General features: G+C 43.5%; 1 protein-coding gene across 7 annotated transcripts in view; it reads left to right on the top strand.

Annotated features, from left to right (window-relative positions):
* Window positions 1–16,643, top strand: part of LOC147631770 (pentatricopeptide repeat-containing protein At3g03580-like) — a 42,842-nt gene extending 26,199 nt beyond the window's left edge. For 3 of the 7 annotated variants that reach the window (XM_086808302.1, XM_086808303.1, XM_086808304.1), the window contains exons 3-4: window positions 13,351–13,562; window positions 13,665–16,643. In XM_086808302.1, the coding sequence (XP_086664428.1) occupies window positions 13,351–13,562; window positions 13,665–16,443 (2,991 nt within the window). In that variant the 3' untranslated portion in view covers window positions 16,444–16,643. The remainder of the gene's footprint in view (window positions 1–13,350; window positions 13,563–13,664) is intronic. The other 4 variants (XM_086808306.1, XM_086808307.1, XM_086808305.1 and 1 more) reach the window with 3 other exon arrangements.
* The last annotated feature ends 11,019 nt before the right edge of the window (window positions 16,644–27,662 follow it).

Here is a 27,662-nt window from a genome sequence, read left to right as displayed (position 1 = left end):
CTAAAAGAATGTGAATTTTATGGCCATTCACTTCTCCATAAACTCGGAGAAGATCATGCATGCCAAATACCTTAGAATTGAACAGACAATCAGAACAAGTGCTAGGGCGAGAAAGTACAGTAATTGACTTACCTGTCAAAGACAACTGGTTAGCTGCCTTTGGCTTGGGTCCTGCGTTTGACTTGGTACCCTTTTGCTTCGGGCACTCATTACGCATGTGTCCTTTTTCTTCGCAGATAAAACAACGTCCTTCCTTCTTGAGCTTCAAAGCCCTAAGGAGTCGTTTCTTCTTCGCTGGAGTCGAACTGGAATTCTTCGAAGGTTGGTCCGAAGACTTGCCTTCATTCGTGTTAGCCATAGGTGCGGAGAACTTTCTTTTATGCTTGTTCCCCTGCTCGGTAACGGGTTTTGATTTGGAAGAGACCATCGTATCATCATAGATACGAGCTGAATGAATGGCCTCGTCCAAAGTTTTACATTTGTTATTTTTAACCTGTAATCGGTACGAGTCGGGTAAACCAGCTACGAAAAACCCCAAAAGAGTAGTGGGATCCATCTTTGTAGCCTTCATCTGCAAGTCTCGAAACTTCTGGAGGTAGACCTCATAAGTGAGGTGCTGCGGGTCATGGTCAAAGCTGAAAACCGGGCAACAACATCGTAGTCATCCTCTTTCTTGAGGAATTCCTTCTTGAAAATATCTTCAAATTGTGCCCAAGTCGTTGGCTTTGGGTTCAGTTCCTTCCACCAAAGCAAAGCTTTGCCGGATAGGAAACCTGCTGCTAACTGTATCTTCTTTCCATCATCATATGGATGAAACTGAAAGTGAACTTGCCACTTGTGTAGCCAAGTGTCCACGATCTCCTTGGTTCGCTGCTTTTGCTCGCCCCCAAACGGTTCCGGAGTAATATTGGGGCCTAAGGCAGAAGCCAAGGTATCCATTCCCGAGAAAGTAGAGAGGGTAGTGGTCAATAGAGCGATGGAGTTCTGCAAAGCCTGCATCTGGGCTGCGATTTGTGCCTGACGTTCCGTCGAAGAAGCTTCGAGAGCTACTTTGAACTCTTGGAAATCTGATTTTGACACAAACTTGTCAAAAAGATCGGCATCAGTGCCTTCAGTGGGTATCTACCGTGTGCTATACGCATGCAAGACTAGTTTCGAGGCTTGGGGAAGCTTGGAACTAGGCAGGCTGATTGACGAGCTGAGTTAGGGATATACTAACGGGCGGGCACCCAAGTATGGACGGGCGGGCGGCCAAGTGTGGACGCCCGATGACCGGCCAAGAGCCTATAAAAGGGTGGCCAAGGTTAGTTATTGATTATAGAGAGTCTCGCGAGTTTGTGAGAGCTCTATGGTCTTGGAGCCTGGATCTAGTGCAGACGTGCACCTGCTTTATGCAGCCGAGGCCGGCAGCAATCTCGTGGCCCGCGAGGGCAGCTTCGTGGCGGTATGGGACGTCACGAGGAGGAGATTGGTCGGTACGTCAACCTAGTTAGCTCAGCTCGTGGCTCGGTGGGGACAGCCAAGACTGTGGGCTTGCCCACGGCTGTCATGGTTGGGAGGTGAGTCAGGCCTGCACCCCCTTTGTTGTTTGTTGTTCGTTTGTTTGCAGGATTCGAGTTTCGAACCAAGATCGATCACGAGGGGATCCGTGGGGATTTGACAGTGGTGGGGGATCCGTGGAGATTTGACAGACCACTGTCAAATCCCCACGGATCCCCTCGTGATCGATCTTGGTTCGAAACTCGAATCCTGCAAACAAACGAACAACAAACAACAAAGGGGGTGCAGGCCTGACTCACCTCCCAACCATGACAGCCGTGGGCAAGCCCACAGTCTTGGCTGTCCCCACCGAGCCACGAGCTGAGCTAACTAGGTTGACGTACCGACCAATCTCCTCCTCGTGACGTCCCATACCGCCACGAAGCTGCCCTCGCGGGCCACGAGATTGCTGCCGGCCTCGGCTGCGTAAAGCAGGTGCACGTCTGCACTAGATCCAGGCTCCAAGACCATAGAGCTCTCACAAACTCGCGAGACTCTCTATATTCAATAACTAACCTTGGCCACCCTTTTATAGGCTCTTGGCCGGTCATCGGGCGTCCACACTTGGCCGCCCGCCCGTCCATACTTGGGTGCCCGCCCGTTAGTATATCCCTAACTCAGCTCGTCAATCAGCCTGCCTAGTTCCAAGCTTCCCCAAGCCTCGAAACTAGTCTTGCATGCGTATAGCACACGGTAGATACCCACTGTGCACATGACAATCATCATCAAAGTAGACCTACATTCCACAATGTGCTAAAGAAGAAATGGACAACAAATTCTTCTTTATCCCTGGTACATATAAGGCATCTGTAAGGCGGAGAATAGAGCCATCAATGGCTGTAAGCTGAATCTCCCCAATGCCACAAACTGGATATGAAGCATTGTTGGCACACTGAACAGTTTTGCCAACAGGGGCAGGGCCAACATGACTAAACAAATCCCTGCGAGATGTGATATGCTTTGAGGCACCACTATCAAAATACCAAGTACATGCATGCTCTGTCAAACTGAGTGCCTGTGAAGACCAAGAGGCATCATAGCTGCATGTATAAAAACAGTAATCCCTGTCCTCAACAAAAGAAGCAGTCTCTGGAGGAGCTTTAGGAGCATCATTAACAGACATCCCAGCTTCCTTTGCCTTCTCTTTGGCAATCCTCTTCCTACATTCCGTGATGTAGTGACCTGGCTTCTTACAGTAATGACATTTGCCCTTCTTCTTGGGCTGTCCATCACCTTTCTTGGTATCCTGTGAAGAACCACCATCACCTGAATTTTGATTTGCACTCTTTGGCTGAGATTTTCCTTTCCCCTTTTGACCTGTAGTAAATGCTTGTTCAGCATTTGTGTTCATATTCATATTCTTCCTCATTTGCTCCTCTTGTAGTAAGAGAGCAACAAGTTCCTGATACTTGAGGGGTTCAACAGCATTCCTCATGCTGAGGTTCAAAGAGGTATTGAAAGCCAAGTAAGATCTTGGCAAAGAGTGCAAGATGGTGGACACAAGCTGTGTCTCAGGAATAATCTCATCCACATTGATGAGTTGCTCTCTCAAATCCTGCAGCTTGTTTAAGTGGCTAGACATATCATCTCCTTCATTCATTTTCTGATTTTCAAGCTCTCTTTTCAAAAATGAGATCCTAGCCTCATTACGAGCAGCATACATCTGCTCCAAAGTCACCCATGCATTCTGTGAAGAGCCAGCTGAATGAATATGAGGTATAATGGACCTCTGAACTGACAATGCAATGAGTGACAAAGCTTGTGCATCCTTGGCATCCCATGTCTTTTGAGCATTTGTTCTCTGAACAGGCAATGGCTGTCCTGGAGCCTGTACCTGTTGTCCTCGTCCACGAGCACCCCCTTGGGGAGGAGTCTCTGGAGCCAATGGACCTGGACGTGGTTCATCACCACTAACAAAATCCCAAAGACCTTTTGCCACAAGCACATTTTTCAGCATAAAACTCCACAAGGAGTAGTTCGTGCCATCCAATTTGTCTTCCTTAGACAAATATGTGAATACATCACTTTGCTGTTGATTTGCCATTATGCTTTACGCACAATGTTGTACCTGTTTACCAAAAAACCCAATAGCAAAAACCCTGATAACAACTGTACTCCACTGAATACAGTTCACCCAAATCTGCCTGCACTCTCAATCCTCTGAATGTGCAGCTCAATGCACCAATGACTGAGTAGAGCAGCAAATGGCGTACACAATGCCAAAATGCCCCAAAAATGCCCAAATTTGCTGCACCCAAACTGTGCAAAAAACCTGTATATTTTCTTGCTAGAAAATCTGCCTGTTGTGCCTGTATATTTTCACAGAGAAAATAAAAATGCCCAAAACTCAATACTTGTAATGCTTACCAGCTGAGATTTCAATAGGTATGAGTTGACTGTAGTGTGCAGATTCGTAGACTGTGTAGGTTGTGTTATTTCTGCAGGTACAGTCCCCTGGTACGCAGCACTGAATGCTGCACTGAAGGTACAGTCGCCAGGTGCAGTCGCCAGGTACACAGCACTTAAAGCTGCACGTTTCTCTGTGCAGGTGACAAATAGCGCTGACTGTACGGAAGCAAGTCGCAGGCGGCGCTTGACTGATGCAGTACCCGACTGAAGGCGACCACGTTACAGAAGGCGGCGCACAGCTGCAGGCGGCGATTTTCTGGCTGAGCTTACTGTACGGGGCTGGTACACGTTGTTGAAGGCGATGCAGGCGGCGCACAGGTGTACGGGCTGAAGGCCAACTGGAGGCGACTAGGCACGGGCAGGTGGCGCAGACTGACTGGTACACAAGCTCCGACCGAAGGCGACGTGCAGTACTGTACTGATGGCGCAGTCGGCGAACTGGTACGGAACCTGCAGTGTACCTGTTGAAGGCTGCGCAGGCTTTGTACGGGCAGGTACTGTTGTACGGGCAGCAGCTATACAGAGCTTCAATGCTCTGCTGAAGGCGGCGCAGGCTGTGTACGGGTAGGTAGTGTAGAGCTCCAAGGCTCTGATACCAATTGAAGACAAACAGGGTTAGGGTTAGGGTTTACAGAAAGCAATCAGGCGTGGAAACCAAGGAGGAGGAGTGAACACGACTGTTGTATACTTCAATGATAGAAAAAATCAAGTACAAGCCACATGATAGTGACCCTAAAGGATAAGTGTTCACATGTTCGGCCATAAATGTGCCGGGTGGACCAAAACACTTATAAACTGCATATAAGTGAAACTGAACTAAACTGGGGGAAAAAACCTCCACTAACTGAAGTAAAAAGTGCCCCAGTAACCTACTGATGATCACTAGCACTCCTCTGGGTGCATACACAGCATAAAACCCAACAGTTTTGTCTAGCTTTTATGTTTCATGCAAAGTGATGATGATGGATATGTGTTAAGGCTGTGGCCAATGTTTAAATGTTTTAATATGCATTGATGGTAGCAACAAGTGTGTCAAAGGCCCTAGTCCCGCGGGCACTTACCGCCGCGAGTTACATTGGTATCAGAGCATAGGCTTTCTTGGAAGCAGAGGCTTCCTTCTATCAATAAGGAAGAGAAAATATCTCAAGTGGGGACCACACTTACCATCATCGCTGTTAAGCATGGCCAGCCGCTCCATAGCTTATGAAGCAAGAGCATGAGCAGCAGACAGCTTGTTGATCTAAGGATTTATGAATTCCCAAAATTTTATCTTGGAAGTGTGGAGTTGGCTTTATGTGCACACGTTTAGCACTCTTTCCATATGGATATTGTGGATTATATTATCAAGCTTACAAGCAAGCTATATGAAGATATATCTCGGGATATGGTGAGGAGATATTTCTTTTGGCTTCATGACCAACCTGGCAAAGAAAAGCTAAGTATACTTTGAGTTTGCAAAGTTGGTGCCTTGGCTATTTACTATGAAGTATTTTTGATGTTCACTAACCCTTGTATAGTCATGCAAGGAGAAAGGTGGTGTTGTTTGCCTTGACATGGTTTCAGGGAAACATTGTTTATGGCTCCCTTTATTGGGATGGATTATATCTATGGAGATTTCTTTCTTGGACGAGATTTATATACATATTGGGCTTCACAAGCAATTTCTATGGACGAATTTGTCCGAGTTTATAGAGAAGGAATCTTTGGATATCTCATGGATATGATGCTTTTATGGATAAAGTCCACCTCTACTCCAAGGTGTGTGGTTAACACGGAGTATGTGATAAGAGTTATGGTATACAGGTCTATGGATTCCTGGACTTCTTTTCTAGGGATTTGGATCTATCCTCAGGTTTATGGATTATTCTTTTTGGCTCCCTTTATTTGGGATGCATTGGACTTATGAAACTCATGGTTCACATACCCTGTGTAGTGTTCTCTTGTTCTACGTGCTTTCTTGAAGATTGTTTCTACGATGTGTGGGTGGAACAATAGAGAGCAGATGGAAGGGAACATGGGCACTTTAGAGGGTAGTGTCGAGCACAACATACCATGTGTGGGTGGAACAATAGAGAGCAGATGGAAGGGAACATGGGCACTTCAGAGGGTAGTGTCGAGCACATGCCGTGTGTAGTGTTCTCTTGTCCTACGTGCTCTCTTGAAGATTGTTTCTACCATATCTGGGTGGAACAATAGAGCGCAGATGGAAGGTAACATGGGCACTTGAGAGGGTAGTGTGAGTTGGTGGCCAAAATGCTTATAAACTATTGGTGGCCGAAATGCCTATAAACTATGTGTAGCAGAAATGCTTATGGAACACCAGGTTATCTATGCCTGCGAGTGATTGTTTTATCTTGTTACTTGAGCCCACCTCTCATCCAAGGTGTGTGGTAAGAGTACCAACACGGAGTGCAAGTGGTAAAGTGGACATGACACCTGGTTGGCACGGGACTTATGTCTATGCTAAGGGTCATGTGGACCGATGCCTTGTTGGCAGGAGACTTATTTTGTCTCGCCCATTTACATGGGACATGGATTATGATATTTGGACTTATGGGATTGATTTGTCTTGCCCATTTACTTGGGCCCCTCGAATTCGGCACTTCCAATGGGTTGCCCTGGCTGTCCATTGAATCAAGTGTTCGTGCTAGCTTCCGATCTCAAAACTCCGTGTCTCCACTTGAGAAAGAGAGACGACCGGGCTCTGATACCAATGTGATTGCTCCCAACAGGAGGCCTACAGATCGGAAGACAATATATACATATTTAGAACACTTAATTTAACTGTTATTAAACAATGGAAACAACATAGAAACTGAAAATACTGAAAATACAAATGACACCAGCACTGGGGTCGGAAAGGCCCCCCCCCCCCCCCCCCTCTCAATACTTTTTGTATTTCTTGGAGTATTTATATTTGTACAAGTGTCATGGGCCAGACAGGCCAGATTTCTCCACAAGGGAGTGAAAACAACCAAAAAGAACGGGTTCAAGTCGATGAAGAGGTGTTGGGCAGAGTAGCCCCAGATCACAGGCTTATTCCCACCTTCATTGGGTGGACACCTGCCTTTCACTGGTCTTCCGGGACCATGCACCAACAGGCATGCCCGTACTGACGTAGGCCAAGGAGTACACCGCGGAGGGAACGTGGCCTGGTTCTCCCCAATGAGCTTTGCTCCCAAATTCCCTGGTGAGTTTAACCTTCACTGGCTCTCAGACGCTCTGAGAGCACGGTTAACAACACCACACAGGGAAATACACTAGCCACACCAGGAAGAATTTTCCTGAACATGGCCAGCATATACATGCCATGCTCCTGCGCTACACAACTTAAAGCATTTCCTGAATTTAAATTAGCAATTTTCAGATTTATTCAAATGAGAAAAAGAATAAGAGAGCACCTGGTATGGTGAGTACAATCCAGATACAACCGGTACTATTTGTAGCAGGTACAATCAAGCACTTTAGGTTCTGTGCAAGTACAACCAACCAGGTACTATGCAGGTACTTGTACTTGCAGTAGGTACAGTAGGTACACCAAGGCAGCCAGCAGGTACTGTAGGTACACCAGGGGCAGCCAGCAGGTACTGTAGGTACTCCAGGGCAGCCAGCAGGCGTGGACAGCAAGTACACAAGGAACTGGTACAGCCGTGGACAGCAGGTACACCTGGGCTGGTACAGCCGTGGACAGCAGGTACATGCGATGGAGAGTAGGCGGGTACATGCGATGGAGAGTAGGCGGGTACAGCCAGCTATCTTCAGGTGTGGGCAGCCGTGAGGAGGCAAAGGAGAAAGAAGAACCACTAACCCGCCATGTGGGGAAATTTAAAGAAATGTTCCATGCAAAAGAAAGGCTTATCCAAGGTTATAATACCTTAATACAAAATTTATACTTATGGACACCCACACTAGGAAATAAATGTCCAGCCCAACTTTAAGCATTAGCTTATAACAAATTAAGGTTTACTTTAGTTTATGGATTTCACCTTTTAAAAAGGGGAAAATGAATATACTTACCACCTGTTCACACGCCATACCACCAAGTCAGCAAACATCATTCCACGGTACACTGAGGGCGTCCCTGTCTAGTGTACTGGCACGGCATAATAGGCAGACACGCAAACAAGGTACGCAAAAACAAATTTATGCATGCAGGCATAAATGCATGTGCATTGTGCACAAATAGTGGATGAAATCTCCCTTTCATGAAACTTGTACAAGATGTTCCTGTCGGTCACAAAACTGGCGCGACAAATATAAATAAATATGTCCTGGTCTTCCTATGGAGTGACAGTCCCATAGGTAAGACACCATCCTTGCCATACACGGGTGGCACCAACAGGCTTCCGTCCATACAGCACGAAGCAAATCACACACGGGTGACACAAAACTGGTTCCTGTCCATGTGACGCAGCAGTGGTCGCACACGGGTGGCGGTGATCTGGCTCCCATCCATGTGACACCATAAAACTGGCCCTTTCACATGGAACACTAGCCTGGCCCCATGTGAACATGGCACAAATTTGGCCGCTCTATGGAGTGACAGTCCCATAGAAGTGGCTCCAAAAATGGAGATGGACCAAATGGTGACATCCCCCCGGGCTTTTAAACAGTTGACCTGAACTGAAAAGCCTCAAGATATGCCTGTAGAAGCTGAGGGTAGTTAGCAAAATAATCCTCATCTACCCACTTTGCATCAATTGGTAAATAATTATTAAATTTCACAAGGTATCTCCTGGAAAGCTTCCCATGGGGTAACTTTCTCTCCTTGTGAAATACAATCTGCTCTGGCTGAAGGATCTCCTCAAGCTCATCAACTTTTGGCGGATCTTCTGTGACAGGCTCGTATGGATCTGGCCCTACATACTTCCGCAAAAGACTCACATGAAAAGCATTGTGAATCTTCCAATGGCTAGGTAAAGCAAGCCTGAAGGACACTTCATTGATTTTGTCAATCACTTGGAAAGGTCCATAATATCGAGTAGAAAGCTTTGGATATGATTCCTCTCGTCTTAGGCTCTTCCGAAGCCTAGCTTTCTCAAATTTCAGCAATACCCAATCACCTTACTTGACTTGCATGTCTCTCCTATGCTTGTCAGCAGTCTTTTTATGTTTATCTTGTGACCGCGCAATGGCTGTCCGCACTTGAGCAAAGGCTACATCCAAGTCACGCACACATATTCATCAGCTGCAAAAATCTCATCCTTTGTACGAAGGATGGGTGGCAAGACCACTCTGCCATATTTAATCTCAAACGGGGCCTTTCTCGTGGAGGCATGAACTGTGTTGTTGTAGGCAAACTCTACAAGTGGAAGATATTTCTCCCATGCAGTCTTTTGATCTGCCACATAACACTTCAACAGATCCAATACGGCTGAATTTGCAGCTTCACTTTGGCCATCCGTTTGGGGATGATAAGCTGATGAAAACTCAAGTTTAGTGCCCATGTTATCAAATAAAGCCCTCCAGAAGAGGCTCGTAGTCCTCGGATCTCTATCCCCAACAATGGACTTAGGCATACCATGATGCTTGAAGATGTTAGCAAGAAAAAGCTTCACCATATGATCAACTTTAATGGTTTTCTTGACGGGCAAGAAATGAGCTTACTTGCTAAACTTGTCCACAATGGTCCAAATAGCATCATTCCCATGCTTGGATCTAGGCAAGTCCATAATTAAGTCCATAGTAATACTTTCCCATGGCTGCGAGGAAATAGGTAATGGCTGAAGTAAACCTGGAGGCTTTTGCCTGTCAAATTTTACCTTTTGGCAAGTAAGACATGCACGTACATATGCCTCAATGTCTTTACGCATGCTTGGCCAAAAGAAATATCTCTCAATCATGCGTGTAGTAGGCATGATACCTCTATGACCAGCATAAGGTGGAGCGTGACATTCCTCCGTAACCTTTGGACGCATTTCCTTCACCACACATAAGCAGTTATCCTTCATAAGATAACCCTCTTTGATCACATAAGAGGCATGCGAGTGACCAGCCATCAAATTAGTCCATTTATGGCAAAAAAACAGCATCCAAATGATACAAATCTCGCATGGCAGATAAGTCGCCATGAGAGGCCACTGAAACTGCAGCCACATAAGGCCTCCTGGATAATGCATCTGCCACCACATTTTTCTTTCCCGGAGTATGTACAATTTGAAAATGAAACATGGAAAGAAAGTTTGCCATTCTCATCTACTTCTTCGAAAGCTTTGTTTGAGATAGAAAGTATCTCAAGCTTTGATGATCTGTCTTGACTACAAATTCAGTCCCAAGAAGATAATGTTTCCACATCTTTAAAGCATGAATTACAGCCAAGAGTTCTTTCTCATAGATATCCATATGAAGCTCGGCATCATGCAATCGACAGCTCTCATATGCAACTGCATGACCTTCTTGATTTAGGACAGCCCCTATACAATCACCACAAGCATCACATTCCACTATGAATGACCTTTGCAAGTCGGGAACAATCAATACGGGTCCACATATGATAGCATGCTTGAGTTGCAGGAAGGCATCCTGCCCCTTTGAAGTCCATTTAAAAGTGGCTTTCTTCTTCGTGAGATCATGTAGAGGAGTGGCTATCATAGCAAAATGCCTTATGAAACGCCTATAGTATGAACATAATCCCAGAAAACTACGTACTTGATGTACATTTTGCAACTCTGGCCAATTCCGAATGGTTTCTATCTTGGCAGGATCCATTCTTACTCCATCCTTGGATACAATGTGACCCAAATAGTGTATCTCTGAAAGAAAGAACTCACTTTTCTTGGCATTAATGAAGAGTTTATGCTTCTGCAACTCTTCAAACACTGTGGCCAAATGAGTTCTATGCTCCTGCTCATTCTTGGAGAAAACCAAGATGTCATCAAAGAATACACCTGTGAATTTTCGATGGGGTTGGAATATCCTATCCATCATACGGTTGAATGTGGCTGGGGCATTGGTGAGACCACCAAAAATTCATACAATCCAAAAGCTGTCCTGAATGCAGTTTTGTGGACATTTGGAGGCTTCTTCGGACAATCCCGAGAAGTATGTCCTTATGTATGACAAAAGAAACATCTACTCTCCTTGTACTGAGAAAGCTCCTCAGTACTCAACTTGGCACCTGTCTTGCTTGCCTCTGCTTTCTGGTTTGGAGTAAGCTTAGACGCATTGTTCGAGTTCTTGGAGCCAGAGGCTCCCGGGCTCTGTCCTGGGGAAGACCCCGTTTGGTTCTGGCCTTTATCCCTCGAGGCGGTAGCCCTGGGAGAAGCAGGCTGGGAAGTCTTGGGCTTGCCACCATTATGTTCATTTCTGCACTCTGCGCAAGTGAGAGTGCGTCTTCAAAGGTGGTTGGCCTAAACATACGCACCTCCCATTGGATTTGCGTGTCCAGGCCATACAAAAACTGCCCTCTCTTGTCCGTATCAGATAAGCCTAATTGCAGACATAAAGTCGAAATTCTATTGGCAAACTGAAGGACTGGTTGCGCGTTCTGACGCGCTCCCCTGAACTCGTCTTCGAGTCGCTCAAGGTAGTGGGGCGGTAGAAACCGCTGCTTAAGGTTGCGGACAAACTCGTCCCACACATAAGCTGCCATACCTAATGTGGTGTGGGCATGAGCCCACTGAGTCCACCAAGGAATGGCCTCACCTTCCAAGTACCAACTGGCTAAGATCACTCTGTCAGTATTTGTTTTTCTAACTGCGGCAAAGTAAGCTTCAAACTGATGCAACCATGAATAAAGAGTTGTGGGGTCGAGTTTACCATTATACTTACTGAAGTTCATTTTCTCGGGAAAATGATTCGCGGGCGCCGCCGGTGTCAATCTGGCGTCCAAAGCTGTGAGGTAACGCTCGTGTTCCACGCGTCGCATGGCTTCGTCTTCTCGTTGTCAGATCTCCAATGCACGCATCTGCAACTCAAGCAAAGAACTTGGCTGCGGCTGTGACCCCGTGAGAGGTTCCCTGTGTCGAGGATGTGGTATCTGGGGATACGGAAGGAGAGGGACGAGGAGATGGAAAACGCGACGCTGGAGAACCGGTACGCTCTTCTAGAGCCAAGATCTGCGCCTTCTGCTCATCCAACTTGGCTGTCTGTTCTGCGATTGCTCGCATCATCTGCTGGAACATGTCTAACACACTCAAGCCTGGTGCCCTAGCTGGGCTGCGTGGTGCACTCTGGTCCCATGGTTCGTGGTCTTTCTCGTCGTCGAAGCTCGCCATAGTAGGAAAATGCACTACCTTTCCGGAACACAATCTGACCATCCACTATCTGTGTGGGAGACGCCCGGAGGCTGAAAACCAACCGTCCTTCGAGGGACAGGAGTCCCTCCCAAAGGGGTAGTCCACCGGCGTCTAAACACCAACCACACGAGCGAGAAAAAATTCTGGTTTCTTTGCTGAATCTTTGTACTTGAAGTGGGCTCTGATTTCACTGTTACGTGTGGAAGCTCTAAGAGTCTTCTTTCAGCCCTAAACACTCCTGGAAACATGCTAATGCAAAACGCAGATATGGAGAGAGAGAGAGAGAGAGAGAGAGAGAGAGAGAGAGAGAGAGAGAGAGATATGCTGGAAGTTCAGTATATTATTATAGTACAAAAAGGGACTCTTACACAGCCCTAGGCTGTCTTCCTAAAAAGGTGATAAACACCAAAATTCTGAACCTAAATCTGGACCCTAAGGATCCAATCCCTATTGGACTGAATAAAATGAATGAGGAACCCTTGTGCCTATTTATAGGCCTTCCACAAGACATAGTAAACTGGCCGATCGCTAGTCGGCCAGTCAACATCCATTAAATGCCCATTGTACTGCCCAACTGGGCCTTCCTCTTGTGCTCTAATGCGCCTGCAGCCTACAAACGTACAGCCGCCTCCTGAACTGCAGCTGCCGCCACCACCCTTCGATTTATAAGGAGGTGATGCACTTTCTCTCAAAAACACCAAAAGCAACAGCAAAACGCATGCTTATAATAATATTTTAAAGCCTTCAAAGGTTATTAAACCTTATAAACTTTATAATCCTTTTTGTCCCCTTTCACACTTGGGCCGGCACTTATGAATTTCCTTTTCATATCCAAACTGATGCCTGTTCACACTGTCCATCCCGTGCCCGTGCTTGTGCCCACCTGCTTGTTGTCCAAAGGAAAAAACACAGGGTCGTAACACTTTGTTTGCCTATATACATTATCGTCACTAGACACGCTCTATATATGGGCCAAAACCCAGAACTTGGAAGCATACGGAGTCTGAATTGAGTCAATGGAAGACTTTTTCTTCTTGTATTATTTTGTCAGACTTTTTGTTGAGTTATCTCTAAGATTTGCTTTAAAGTGTGCATTTTTTTGGGGGTTATTTATGAGCTTTTCTGGCTATTGACATGCCCACTTTTTCCTGCCTATGCTAAACAGAATGGGTGGCTGTCCCAGGCAAGTTCAAGGCACATGAACTTGGTTGATAGCACCACTTTATGGATGGATAGCCAGTGGCCGCCTCCCTTAATGGATAGAGGACTTCCTCCTCTCCAAAATGGAGCACCTTACTCTGAATGGGGAGTGAATGGAGCATCCTTACACGATCACATATGTACTGATGCAGCACCGGTGGATGCCAACCAGCACAGGTTTCAATTAAGTTTTATTTTGAAAGTCTTGGGTAGTTGATTTTGTCCTTTACTTTTCATTCTTAACATAAATGTTTTTTCTATTGTTTTTCAAACATCTAGAGCAGCAGCTTATGCTGGCGTCACAGGCTCTGTAGTGTGCTATGATGATGCATATGATGGCTGTAGCCATGGATCATTGCCGGAGACACTTCTGGTGATGAAGTTAATGGTAGAAGAGGAAAGCTTTACTGTTTCCAACCACAAATTGTTTTGCCTTTTGGAGAGATGCATTAGTGAGGAGAACCTGGCAGCAGGAAAGGATACTCACTCTCTTATAATTAGGTGTGGGTTCGAGTCGCATGCTTTTCTTGCCAGCCACCTCATTCGCATGTTTGCTTTCTTTCACAGTCTACCAGAAGCAAACCAGGTCTTCAGTAAGCTGTCTGAACCAAGTGTGTTTTCATGGAACGCAATCATTTCAGCCCATATCAAGCTTGGACAGAATGAGCAAGGCGTTGACCTTTACTATCAAATGCTGAAGTCAAGTATGGAACCAAACGGGCACATCTTTGTTGAGGTTTTGAAAGCGCTTTCAAACCTAGAAGAGTTACAAGAGGGTAAGGCAGTTCATGCTTGTATCATTGAAAGTGGGCTCGAGTCGGATGTATACATTGGCAACACCCTTGTAGATATGTATGCTAATTGTAGAACTTTCGAGGATGCTCATAGGGTCTTTAACAGGTTGCCTATGCGAGATGTTGTGACATGGAACACCTTGATTGCGGCTCATTCACAATACGGGCATGCTCAAGAGGCACAGTGTCTTTTTGAACAATTGGCTTTGGATGGAATAAAACCAAACCGTGTCACCTTCATGAGCATCTTAAAGGCAAACTCTTTAACCATAGGGGTTGAGCCGGGTGCACAGATTCATGCATATGTTATTGAGCATGGTCTGGAGACTGGTGTATTTGTGGGTAATAGTCTCATTGACATGTATGTAAAATGCGAGTGTCTTAAAGATGCATATATTTTGTTTGAAAGATTGCCAAAGAGGGATGTTGTGACGTTCAATACATTGATCGCTGGCTATGCACAGGATGGAAATGGCCAGGAGGCTTTGCAACTGCTTGGGTGTATGATGCACGAGGGTATAGGACCGGATTGCTTTACCTTCGTCAGTATACTCAAAGCATGTTTGGGAATAGCATCTATTGATCAGGTTATGTGGGCTTACAACTACATAATTGAAGGCAGGCTTGAGACTGACATCTATGTTGCCAGTGCCCTGGTTAACACTTTTACAAAATGTGGGAGGTTAGAGGATGCTCACAGGGTGTTTGACAGATCAACAAAGCAAAACATTGTGATCTGGAGTGCGTTAATAGATGGGTACATACAGAGTGGGTGCAGCAGGAAGGCTTTTGAATTGTTCCAACAAATGAAATGCCAGCACGGATTGAATCCGGACCCTGTAACTTATGCTTCCATTTTGAAGGCATGTTCCGGCATGGAAACCCTACATCATGGCAGATGGATTCATTCTCACATACTTAAAGATGGGACTGAATCGGACCAATTCATAGCCAGCAGTCTCATTGATATGTATGCTAGATGTGGGAGTCTCGAGGATGCCCACGTGTTGTTCAAGAGATTGCATCATTGCAACATTGTGGTATGGAGTGCATTGATCACAGGGTTTACCCAGCAAGGACAAGGCCATAAAGCTCTTCGTCTGTGTGAACAAATGCATGAACAAGAGGGGTTAGAGCCAGATGAAGTGGCATTTGTTGGCATTCTAAATGCTTGTTCAGATGTTGCAGCCATAGGGAAGGGCCGACAGATTCATGCCCACATGATCCAAATCGGGCTTGAGTTGGGTGCATTCATTGGCAGTTCTCTCATCGATATGTATGCTAATTGTGGGAGCTTTGAAGATGCATGCATCACATTTGCCCTGTTGCCCTTGCAGACTACAGTGACGTGGAATGCAATCATTGCAGCATCAGCTCAGCACAACAAATATCTTTTGGCTGACAGGTATTTCAAAGGCATGATACAAGCCGGCTTGATACCACAAGAAGTCACTTTTCTTTGTCTTCTGTCTGCTTGCAGTCGAGTGGGCCTAGTGGATAAAGGTTGTCTCTACTTAAAGTCAATGAGCATGGATTTTGGCATCGCACCGGCACTCGAACATTTGAACTCTTTGGGTGACATTTTTGGTTATAGAAGACGATGGAAAGAAGCAGAAGATTTACTTGAAACTATTCCCTTTCAATGCAATATTGTGGGGTGGACGTCGCTGCTCAGTTCATGTCGAACACATGCCAGTGTTGATCTAGGACGACGATGTTTCAATTATGTTGTTGCTGTGGATCCTGCAAAGGCTGCTGGGTATGTGCTTATGTCTAATATATATGCACGTGCTGGTATGTGGGACAACGCAAGAAAAATAGATGAGCTGAGACAGTATGCAAATGGGTGGAAGAAGCCAGGAAAAGCCTTTATTGAGATTGACAATCACGTACATGATTTCTCTGTGGGAGAGAAAGCTCATCCTCAAAGCAAGGAGATTCATGCAAAGCTTAAAAGGCTAAGTTTGCAAATGAGGCAGGAAGGGTACAAGCCATGTGTGGACTTGGTGTTGGGCCCATTATCTGCTCAGGAAAAAGAAGATGCCTTGTGCGGACATTGTGAAAAATTGGCCATAGCTTTTGGGCTGATTTGTACACCACAAGGCACTACCATTAGAATTGCAAAGAATCTTCGTATGTGTGTGGATTGCCACTCTGCAACGAAGACAATATCGAAGATCGAACTGCGAGAGATCATAATTGCAGATACGTACTGTGTACATAAATTTCGAGATGGGGCTTGTTCTTGTAGAGATTATAGCTGACAAAATCTAAAGTGCACCACCTGAAGTGTCAAAACCTACTTGCACAAAGTGCAAATAGAGCATTTAATGCCAGAAAGGTATGTTTGGATGATCTAGTTAGTGAATCAGGGCATTCTGAACCATTGAAACACGAGTTGCACCTCTGAATTGCTGTACCTCCCGGAGAGAAAGGGGCACGCAGCTCAGGTGCGGATTCCACCTCTTTTGCATGGTAATGGTACCAGACATGCATCCTTTTCTAAAGTTGGCAACCACTCGGGCGAAAAGGCGTGCAAAAGGCTATCAAGTATCAGAGAGAACTGGAGCTTCCACTCCTGCACAGCAGCCCCCGCCCCCCCCCGCCGCCCCCCCTATGAGAACTTATTAGAAGCGCTCAAAGCCTTGCACAAGCTCACCTCGCATTGCTTCAAATACCTCAAAGTATACAAGGGACCCATTGTTCCCCCCCCGCCCCCTCAAGGGAGGATGACTTTATGGCAGCTGCTCCATCTACCCAGTCTAAGGCCACCACAGTTGGCATTTATGACACTGATGTGCCTTGTGTGTGCTAAAAGGAGTAAAGAAAATGGCTACAACCCTGTGTGGACGTTTTTCTCACCTTTGGTGTAACATTTTCAATGGTTGTGGACTTTATGTACCTGAGGATCCGTCTAGCCGCATCCAAGTGTGGCTTCCTAGGGGCTTGCATAAACTGACTCACAAGTCCAACAACATAGCTCAAGTCTGGCCTTGTAATGGTCATATAGATCAAACTACCCACTATGCGCTTGTATGTAGTGGGGTCCTCCAAAAGCTCACCTATATCTACGGAAAGCTTTGTATTCTACTCCAATGGCACTGAAATAGGCTTATAGCCTGTTATATCATACTTGGACAACATGTCTAAGCCATACTGCTTCTGTAATAGCAAAATGCCATGAGGTGATCTCACCACCTCTATGCCTAAGAAATACTGCAGCTTACCCAAATCCTTCATAGGTGCAGTAGGTACAATCCACCAAGGGTGTGGTTGGTGCTTATCACCCCTAGCACGAGTCTAACTAACTTATGTAGAGACTGAGATGTAGAGACTAGAAGATGACATGCCAAAGGGAATGCATCACCAAGGGCACGTGTTAAAATTGGTTGTGATGCACATTGTGTGATTAAAGAGAAGCATGCCTACAAAGTTTGAAGGACCTTGTTTCCAAGGTTGTGTGATCGTAATTGGAATTTTTTTTTTGTAAAGGATGATGATGTTATGGTTATATGGATTCACATGGCTCTAGCCACACAGGTTGTGGTGGAAAATTAGGTCACTTTAAGAGATAAGGGGACATGTTTGTAAAATCATGTTTATTTGAAGCTCACATTGATGATAGATTGTCTATGGAATAGAGCCTTGTGTTTGATAATATCACACGATTATCATGATTATAATTTAATATGTAATCAGTGTTCATTGCACCTTTTTTTCGACAATGGACAATTATCATTATTATAATTTAATATGTAATCAGTGTTAATTGTACCTTTTTTTCGACAATGGATTTGTTGGTATTGATTTGCTCCTCCATATAGTCTTCTGAGTTGACCATAGACCATATTTTTTCGTACATCATTCTAGTACTAATAAGCTAAGGAATAATGTGGGCCAAAGAATGTTTCATGCTCTTTATCATAAGAAATGTAAAAATAATGTGGTGTCCTTTCTCTCTTTGGGCGGGCATAGAATCAAGCAAGTGATGATTCACAATATGCACTCATAAACACTTAGCATTTTCATCTTGTTCCAAAAGCAAGTGGTTATCTTCAAATTTAGCACAATACAAAAATCATCTTAGGGAAACTGTCTAAACAAATATGAATTCATAATCTTTCCATTCAACTATGAAACGGTGTAGGATGATTTGGGACAAATGCTAATCAATTATTTCTTTTGTAAAGAAGTGATGGTGGTGTATGCTAATAACCATCTCTTGCTAGTGCAATGGAAATAGCTTGAACATTCGCCTCTTAAAATATCTCCAATATGATTCTAGTATGGTGTTGGAAGTTATCTTACTTGGAAATAGAACCATTTTCTTCTTTCTAGGACACATTTCACATCTCCTATGATGAAATCTATATTGTGCCATGAGTCTCCCCTTGGACTTAATCAAATTTATATTTCTTATCATTTAGAAAAAGGACCTGTAAATTAACAAACTAGACATCAAACTTCCTATGTCTATCTATCAATTCTAAAGCGACTCTCTTTGCTAGGCGAAATGGGAAAAACTCCATATTGTTATATCTATTTGTATGCTTGAGCTTTTTAACATAGTAAGGCTTTTACTTTTTTCTGATCCTCTATCAAAAGATACATAAAATAATAGGTATGCCTTAATATTATGTTTGCTAATTTGAATCTTTTGTGATCAACCTTAGTAGCTAGCTTGATTATGAGTTGCCTACATACATCCTTATTCTATGAATAGACCTACTAGTTTATTTAATAAGCTAGTTCATCAAACTTGTATTCATCAAGTTATTCAATTCATTGAGACCATTTTCTATTTCAATCAATGCACCACCTTTCTAAACACGGGCGTTCAATGATCAAGTTGTTTCTTTAAAAAACATGCCCATTGCAAGATCTTAGACAATCCAATTGGTTTGTAGACGGGTGGGAAACCCCTCCATGTTGAAACATTGTACACAACCATTGTTTGGAACATTGTCCTCTTCCTCCTCAGATGAAGTAGAGCAGTCACATTCTTTTGTGCTATCCACAATCGTAGTGTCTTCATCAAGAGTAAGCATAAACTTGTGTTAACTCGTTATAGCACTTACCTTAACTTGTTGTGTCGTTGGTGATCTTTAGAATGCGTCGCTTGATTTTGCAACTCTTGGATGTTGTCACTATGAAAGACCCCCTCCAAGCATAAAGGAATCTTTTCCCTTAGTTCTTACACCAAAGATTGATACAAACGAAGAGACAATCATCGTTTCTCTCTTTCACTTAGCAAATGAGAACTTCTTCACTCCCATACAGAGAAACACTAGGAAGCACACACATACACATAACACAATGTGCTCTCAAATGCTCCTTGCCCCTTTGGCTTCCCTTGCCTCTTCCACTTGTTTGTACATTTGATTCCTGTTGCCCATGATTTCTGTTTCTAAAACATCATCCACCTCAGCCTCTAGATGATGATTTGCCTCTGTCTCTACTTGTATCTGAGAGTAGAAGGCTAGCTCATTTGAATTTCCATAGGATAAACCTCCCCCAATATTCATCTCCTCATCACGATTAGAGGAGCAACCAGTTCTTGAAAATTAGGAAAGTCCTCTCAAACTTCAATGGAGTTCTAAAACTAGTTATATTCCTTGGCAAGATCATTCAAGGTCATGAACACCATATCATCATCATCTATTGGCGATCCGATAGAAGCAAGGGCATGTGCAAGACCTTCAACCTTCACCGAGTTATCATTTATACTCAGTTTTCCTCGTCACATTATGCAGCTCTTGCTTTAGTTTTGAGCTTGGGTGTTATGCTATACATCTTCACCAAGGTGTCCCAAGCCTCCTTAAGCATTTGTGCATCTTGTGTATGCACAATCATAGAATTTTTCACACTAACAGACAACCAGTACAACACCTTTGCTCTTTCATGCCATGCTTTATATACTTGTGGGCTCAAATTTTCTTCAGCAATCTCTGGCTCCTTTTTATCACTTGTGATGAACTCCTAATATCATTTTCATAAGGAAATTGTTCATTTTTTACTTCCATGCTTGGAAGTTATTCTTATCTAGCTTCTTGCTCATAATCTGTGATAGAGTGCATATATCTTTGCTTTTAACAACTTACAATGCTAGCAAAAAACCTTCTACACTTGCAGCAAATTTGCAACCTTAACAGTGGTACTGTAAACTTATAATACCACTGTATGTGAACCAGTCACATAAACATACACTTAGATTCTTTGCACAAACTATCCTGCAACCAAATTTTTGCTATAACTTTTCACTGAACCAAAAATTGGGCACACATAGTCAAAGTTAACAGCTCATTGAGTGCCTACAAAAAACTTGGAGAGCTAAAACGGGGCCTGACGTGTCGGAATCATGTTGCAATGCGTAAAAATGTAGTTAACATAGTTAACTACACACACTAGTGTGGTCTTCTTCCTTTAGGAGGATGCCTCATTTTGAGACAATGACTTCCCTCTTTGCTTATAGCTCCCATAACTACCAAAGGTGTTGCTCCAAAATCAAAGAGGGAAAGAGATGGAAATACCCTTACCTATGTACCACTTTCTTGCTTACCTTATACTTACTATCTTAGCTCTCACATGAACCCAAGCTTTGATACCATAAAGAGAATGCAGGGCAGAGGGAGAGCTTGAGTTCCTTGCAAGCAAGTAAGCACACACACAAGAGAGAGCAAGTAAGCACACACACAAGAGAGAGCAAGACACGAGAGAGATGGATGCCTGATTTTTGTTCTATCTTTTTCTCTTCTCTACAACCATTAACATAAAGAGATAAGAGTACACACTGTAGGAAAAGTACTCTCTTACTATAACATACAATGGTGGATCCATAGAGTGAACTTGACTGTATGAGCTAGCGCTATAACTATGCCATACTCTAGGATCCCAAATATGGCTATCACATAGCCTGTCAACCCCATTGGTGGTGGCATATCAACCATAATCTCACCAACCATGCCAATGGCATAAGTGCAGAAGCTATTACGCATAAGTGCAGAAGCTATTACCTAACATTGAACAATTATCACAGTAGTGATAATCAAGTCACCCACATAAATGACTAATAGCATGATTTCTCTATCTACCTTTTTCACATAAAGTAAAAAATTTACATTAGATATCTCAAATCTAAGGTAATAAAGATACTCTCTTATCTTATTTGACCATGCTCTATGTGTGTGCTTCAAGCCATATAAGGCATTTTTTGAGATGTCAAGCTCAACATAAGCTGACACTCACACAGCGTTTGCATGACCGTTCGACATTTACATCACTAGTGGGTTTGGTAGCTGGCACCAACATATCTTCGCCATAGATTCTACAGCTGGGCTACATCGACTAGTCCACATCTACCCACTCCTTTTAGCGTGTTACCATGACTTGTCATGTGGTTCGAAGAACCTAAATCAACGTACCATACATCATCTTTACATACTGCTACATCATTTCTAGACATAGCATTAACTACATGTTGCATAACAAACAACCTCTTATCCGCATTATTTCTACTAGAGAATGCATAGTTGTTTTACTGCACTTCTCCATTTCGCATGTCACTCTGCTTCTTATAGCAATCTGTCTTCACATGGCCAGGCTTACCACAATAAAAACAACCTCATGTATCATTACGCTACCTTTGCCAATTACCACGACCTCTTTGACTCCCCCTACCTCTAAACTGGCCTCTTCCACGTGTGTTGTTGTGATGAATCCTGGGATTATTGTTGTTGTGCTAACCATAATTATGATTACCTGTTCGGCCACCACCTCGGCCATGTCCCTGACCTCTATCTTGTCCTCTACCTACACTTGTGTAGAAGTCCTACTGCTCTGAACTGGTTTTGTTTTGTGAAGACTGTTGATCTTCACCCAAGTTCTTCTCTTTAATGATCAGCATTGACACCAAATCTGTGAAGTTGGGAATGTTCTCTCGAATCTAAATAAACATCTTGAACGCCTTGTATTGTGGCCCGAGACCACATAGACACACTTCCACCTTATCAATCATCATCAACAAAAATACCAATTGATGCAAGGGATTCCACAAAGCCCTTGATCTTCAAGGCATAATCATTCATAGACATATTCTTCTTCTCCACAGTATGAAGCTCATTCTTCAACGAATCTTTCGTGCCTTGGTGTTAGTTTCATAAAGCTTCACACCAAGGTGTCCCATGCCTCCTTAGGTGACTTGGCATCATGTATATACCCAATCATGGTGTCATGTATACTAATAGAAAGCCAATACATGACTTTACTTGCTCCTTGATTCCAATCTTTGAACTCTTTTACATTTGCAGCAGCAGTTGGATTAATGTCCGGTATCTCTGGTGCCTCCTCATGTTCACCTTTAATGTAGTCCCAATAACCTTTTTCCATCAAGAAATTTGTCAATCTAAACCTCCAAGGATGGAAGTTATTATTTTCAAGATTCTCTGAAACAATCTGGTTTATTTCATCATTCGACATCTTTTCTGCAACACAAATTTACCAAAACAGCACTCTTATTTGACCTGCATAAACTGTTGTATTCTCTGCACACAGCGGTACTATACTGTACCCAAATTGTCACAACCAGTCACCTCAATTTGCATCATACACCTAATGGCAACTTTGAGACCTCTTTGCAGTACACACAATGTCTGCACAACCAAACGCCCTTCCTACAGTTCCAAAAATAGAGTTCTGCAGAGAATCAAAACTTACCCCCCGCAGTGCCTGTGAACACTTGAGAACTGAAAAATGGAGGTCCAAACGCACCCAAAACGCGTGTTCGGCGCCCAAAAAATTATATCCTATAGTTGTCCTGTAGCTCTCCTCCTGCAAAGAAATCTCCTCAATCAAAGTTCGTTTTCCAATGCCTCCTGAAGAGTTCCCGACAAGGATGTAGTAGCCAACACAAAGGGGGAAGAGTAGATGAAGCTCTTACCCTCCTGCCGCTTCTTGTGCTTCTTTTGCTTACCTCTCAACCCTTAGCATAAACCAGGCTCTGATATACCATAAAAAGATGTAGGAGGGAAGAGAGCTTGAGCTCTTGCAAAGCACACACACACACTCACACAAACCCTAGAAGAGAACACACAAGGTGAGAGGCTGAAAATTCTTCTTCTTCTTCACACAACAAAAGAGGTCTACAAAGAAGTGACTAAAACACATAATAGAGTATATAGTGACATATATCTTGCTAGCCAAAGGAGTAGCGAGTTTTTGTCATGTTGGCATACTCTTGGATGCTTGCATGGCTGCCCTTTCCTCATTCATTGTATCATCCATAATTGCTAGGCTGATATGTGGTCTAAAATTTGAGTTAATATTTAGACAGTATGGACTGATTTATAACACCTTGTTGAGCATTCATTTGCTCCACATATGGCTACTTGGCATTATACAAAGGAAAAAGTGTATTGAAGATGTCGTCTAAGCATACATTTTGCTATTTTTTACATAAAAACATAGGGTTGAATTGATTTCTCAACAAAGATAACATCTCTACTCACCAAAGATAACATCTCAACAAACATAACATCTCACCAAAATCTACTTTGTGGCCGGATGATAGAGTCTATATTCTGAGCCGTATCCCACAAAAAATGCATTTTACCGTCTTGTTATCAAGCATATTGCATTGTTTCTCAAGTACAAGAGCATAGGCAAGACAACTAAAAACATACAAATGAGTCGCACAGGGGTTCCTACAATTCTAAGCTTCATAAGGCATAATTGTCTACAAGGCCTTAGTGGGGCATCTGTTTAGTACATAAGTTGCACGCAACTATCTCCAAACCAAACAACATGAGATAAATCCTAGCCTTTAACCATGCGACGTGCCATCTCCATGAGATATTTGTTCTTCCTCTCAACCACACCATTTTGTAGAGGTGTGTAAGGAGGCGTGCCATGCATTGATGTTTATGCCGGTTTTAACCATATATGCATGAAACTCCTTTGACATATTGATCCAAACGAAGAGTGCCAACTTTGCATGTAGACACATTTTTACCCATAGAAACAAAGTGTCCAAAGCATGTAAAAACATCTATCTTTTCCTTCAATGGGTACAAGCAGGTGTTCTTGGAGGAGTCATCAATAAATCACAAAGTAGAGATATCTCTTGATCGATGATGTCCTCATAGGACCACATACATCACTATGTAGAAGCTCTAGTTTTTGGAGGGCCCTTACTAATCTCCATCTTTCAGGTGGGAAATGATGCCCACCATTGAATCGATGGTGTCCTCATAGGACCATATACATCACTATGTAGAAGCTATAGTGTCTAGATAGCCCTTACTAATCTCCATCTTTGGGAATGATGCCCATTGCATCTTTCCCAAAGTGCACCCCTCACATACATGTTTGACAGGGGCCGTAAGATTTGGCAACTTTGGCACCATCTCTTGCCTTTGAGGTGTAACAAATTTCCGAAATTCATGTGACCAAAGCAGGCATACCATAGCTCCTCATCACTCATAGCATGTGTGGCAGCATAATTGAACAAGAATTATGTTTGAATCTCTCATACTATCTAACCTAGAAAGTCTATGCCTTAAAGTACCAGAGATACCACAATGATGTCTCCGCCATCACTTTGTTCATCAACTCTGTTCATCAACTGTACACCTGTCTCATCAATAAATTTGATGATTGCCCTAGCCTATAAAGCCTTTTTCTTAGAGTACTACATACCATAGTGATGTCTCCATCACTCTGTTCATGAACTGTACACTATCATCTCAATAAATGTGACCACTACCCTATCAATGGGCAGAGGTAGTATGTGCCAATATCTCATACTATATCTAACCTATAAAGCATAGAGTACTAGATAGGTACCACAGTGATGTCTCCATCACTCTGTTCATGAATTGTACACTTGCATCAAATTATAAAGATGACCACTTCCCCAGCAATGGAAAAGATTAACATCAAGTTCTTCAAGTTCTTTTTAATGCCTAGAACAAACAAGACTTTTGAGAGAGTGATTATCCCACCATTTGTAGTAGGGGAGAAAAATCTTTACCAACTCTTTTCGGTGGATATAAGGAGTTGTTTGCACATGTGACTATGCCTCCTTGAGGAGAAGACTCAAGGGAGGAAAACAAATCAAGATGAGAAGTAAATGCGATTGCTAACACCACCATCAAAATACCAGACATGATGATCTATCACATTGACATGCATACATCATGGATAAAAGAGACAATTTTGATAGTGGTGCTTGTTAGCACCACTATCAAAATACTAGACATGATGATCTATCACACTTACATGCATACATCATGGAAAAAAGAGTCATAATCATAGTGCCTAATCATCCTAGATGCATAGTTTATTGACTTTTCCTTTCCAGTACTACTTAGTGCTGATACACAACAGTCATGCCTGACTCTTTCTTCTTCTCCTTCTCATATAATGGCATGACTTCCAATATTTTGCCATATATATATAGGCAGTGATGTGTGTGAACACACTTAGGACTGCCAGGGCACTTTTTCCCTCTTTAGGAGGTTTTTTCCCCCGGCTTGTATATACGCCCATCCTTCTAGGGCTGACTTATCTTTTGTACATAGACACAATCTAATACTTTTTGTGTTGTGTGCATTCTTGCTTCTTCTTCTCCAAGCTTTGTGTGCTTTCCTGCAACCCTAATTCCAACAATTGGTATCAGAGCAGGCATCGGCTCCCAGGGCTACGCCGCCAGCACCCTCCGACTCACATTCTCCGATTGAGGTGAGTTTTCACGAGCGCTTGCAGGTCCCTATACTCTGCAAATAAGCCCATAGGGCTTGGTGTTCTCAGAATTTGCATCTGAGGTCGTTTCGGGCTCCATTTTTGCATTTCAAGTTCTGCACAGGTGTTTTCGTCATTTTCTGCAGAAATTTTGACAGTGTAGTTTTCTGCAAAACAGGCATACGTGTTCTATTGTGGACCGTGCTACATAGCACAAGTTGTCTTCTGTTCAGTCTTTGCTTCATTACAGGTAGCTTTTGCATCAGTTTCAGTCAGTGGCCATGGCTGATAACAGCAATGATGTATTTCGCATGTTGTCTGCTAAAGACAAACTGGATGGAGACAGCAACTATCCACTTTGGGCATACATGATGCAGCATGTTTTGGTTGCAAAAGGAGTGTGGAACATTGTGCAGGGTACAGATGTACGTCCAGGTTCTGTGGATGTAGGATCTGTTGAGGATGTTGCAGGTTCTAGCAGCTCTATTATTGCTGCTGTTTTACCCACTGCTGAACAAGCTCGTTGGGATGGTAAAGATGCGCAGACTCATGCCTTGATTGCACTTTCTGTCAAACATAACATCACCCCACATATTCGTTCAGCTAAAACAGCAAAACAAGCTTGGGATATTCTAGCTGGTTTGTATGCAGGTCGTAACGAGGCAAAAATCGCTTACCTGCGTAAAGAGCTAGAATTGAAGATTATGCAAGAAGATGATGACATGAATGTTTTTCTTGCTGAGATTAAAGATCTCAAAGAACAGTTGATTTCTGCAGGTGAGATTATTCCTGATCATTCTCTTGTGCAGATTGTTCTTGATGCTTTACCTGAGACATATCAGACTTTTGCTTCCACGTGGAGACTTCTTAATGAGGACAGACCTGATGCTGTCAAGTATGATACTTTAGTCAACAAGCTCTTGCAAGAAGCGCAGTCCAGGCAAAACAGGGCCAGGCAGCGTACAGTTGATCAAGCATTTATTGTTGCCCAGCAGCAGAGAAGAAGTGGTAAGGCAGCCCCTTCCACTGTTTCTTCTCCTATTAGTAGGTCTGCAACTTCTTCTCCTTCCACAGGTAGCAACAATAAGTCTGAGAAGGCTCTTGATAAAGGCAAGAAAAAGACCAGGTGCAACTATTGTAAAGCAAATGATCATGTCATTAAGAATTGCCCTAAGCTAAAGGCTAAAGAGGCAAAGAAGAAAGAGTCAAATGCAGCCACAATAGCGGATGCTTCTACAAATGCAGATTCTGCAAATGTTGTGCAGGATACAGAATGGGCGTTTAGCGTGTATTGCCAGTATGACCCATCTGTACATGATGCATGTTTGGCAGTTTCTGTTGACTCTCATGTTTGGTATTTTGACAGTGGTGCTACAAAGCACATTACCTCGCATCGTGATATGTTCACTTCTCTTGACGCTGTCCCTAATGGGAATACTGTCACATGTGCCAATAATGCTTCTTACCCAGTGAAGGGCATTGGTAAAATTATGCTTACTGCTGCAAATGGCAGCGCTTTCACACTTTCAGATGCTTTGTATGTGCCAGGGATAAAGAAGAATCTATTGTCTGTCTCTGCGCTTGCTAGACTTGGACTTGTAGTCAAATTTGTGGATGACAGATGTACTGTTCATGATTTGACTTCTGGTGATACGATTATTGTATCTGGCACCTTGTTTCGTGGGCTATATAGGCTCAATTCTTATGACAAGTGTGTGGAAGATTCAGCAAATGCAGTTTCTGATGA

Source organism: Cibotium barometz, chromosome 14 (genome assembly GCF_041138505.1).
Source record: "Cibotium barometz isolate CiBa-2024 chromosome 14, ASM4113850v1, whole genome shotgun sequence".
In the NCBI taxonomy this organism is placed as follows: Eukaryota; Viridiplantae; Streptophyta; class Polypodiopsida; order Cyatheales; family Cibotiaceae; genus Cibotium; species Cibotium barometz.
The sequence above is the reverse complement of the archived record's forward strand: the minus strand, read 5'-3'. Positions and strand labels throughout refer to the sequence as shown.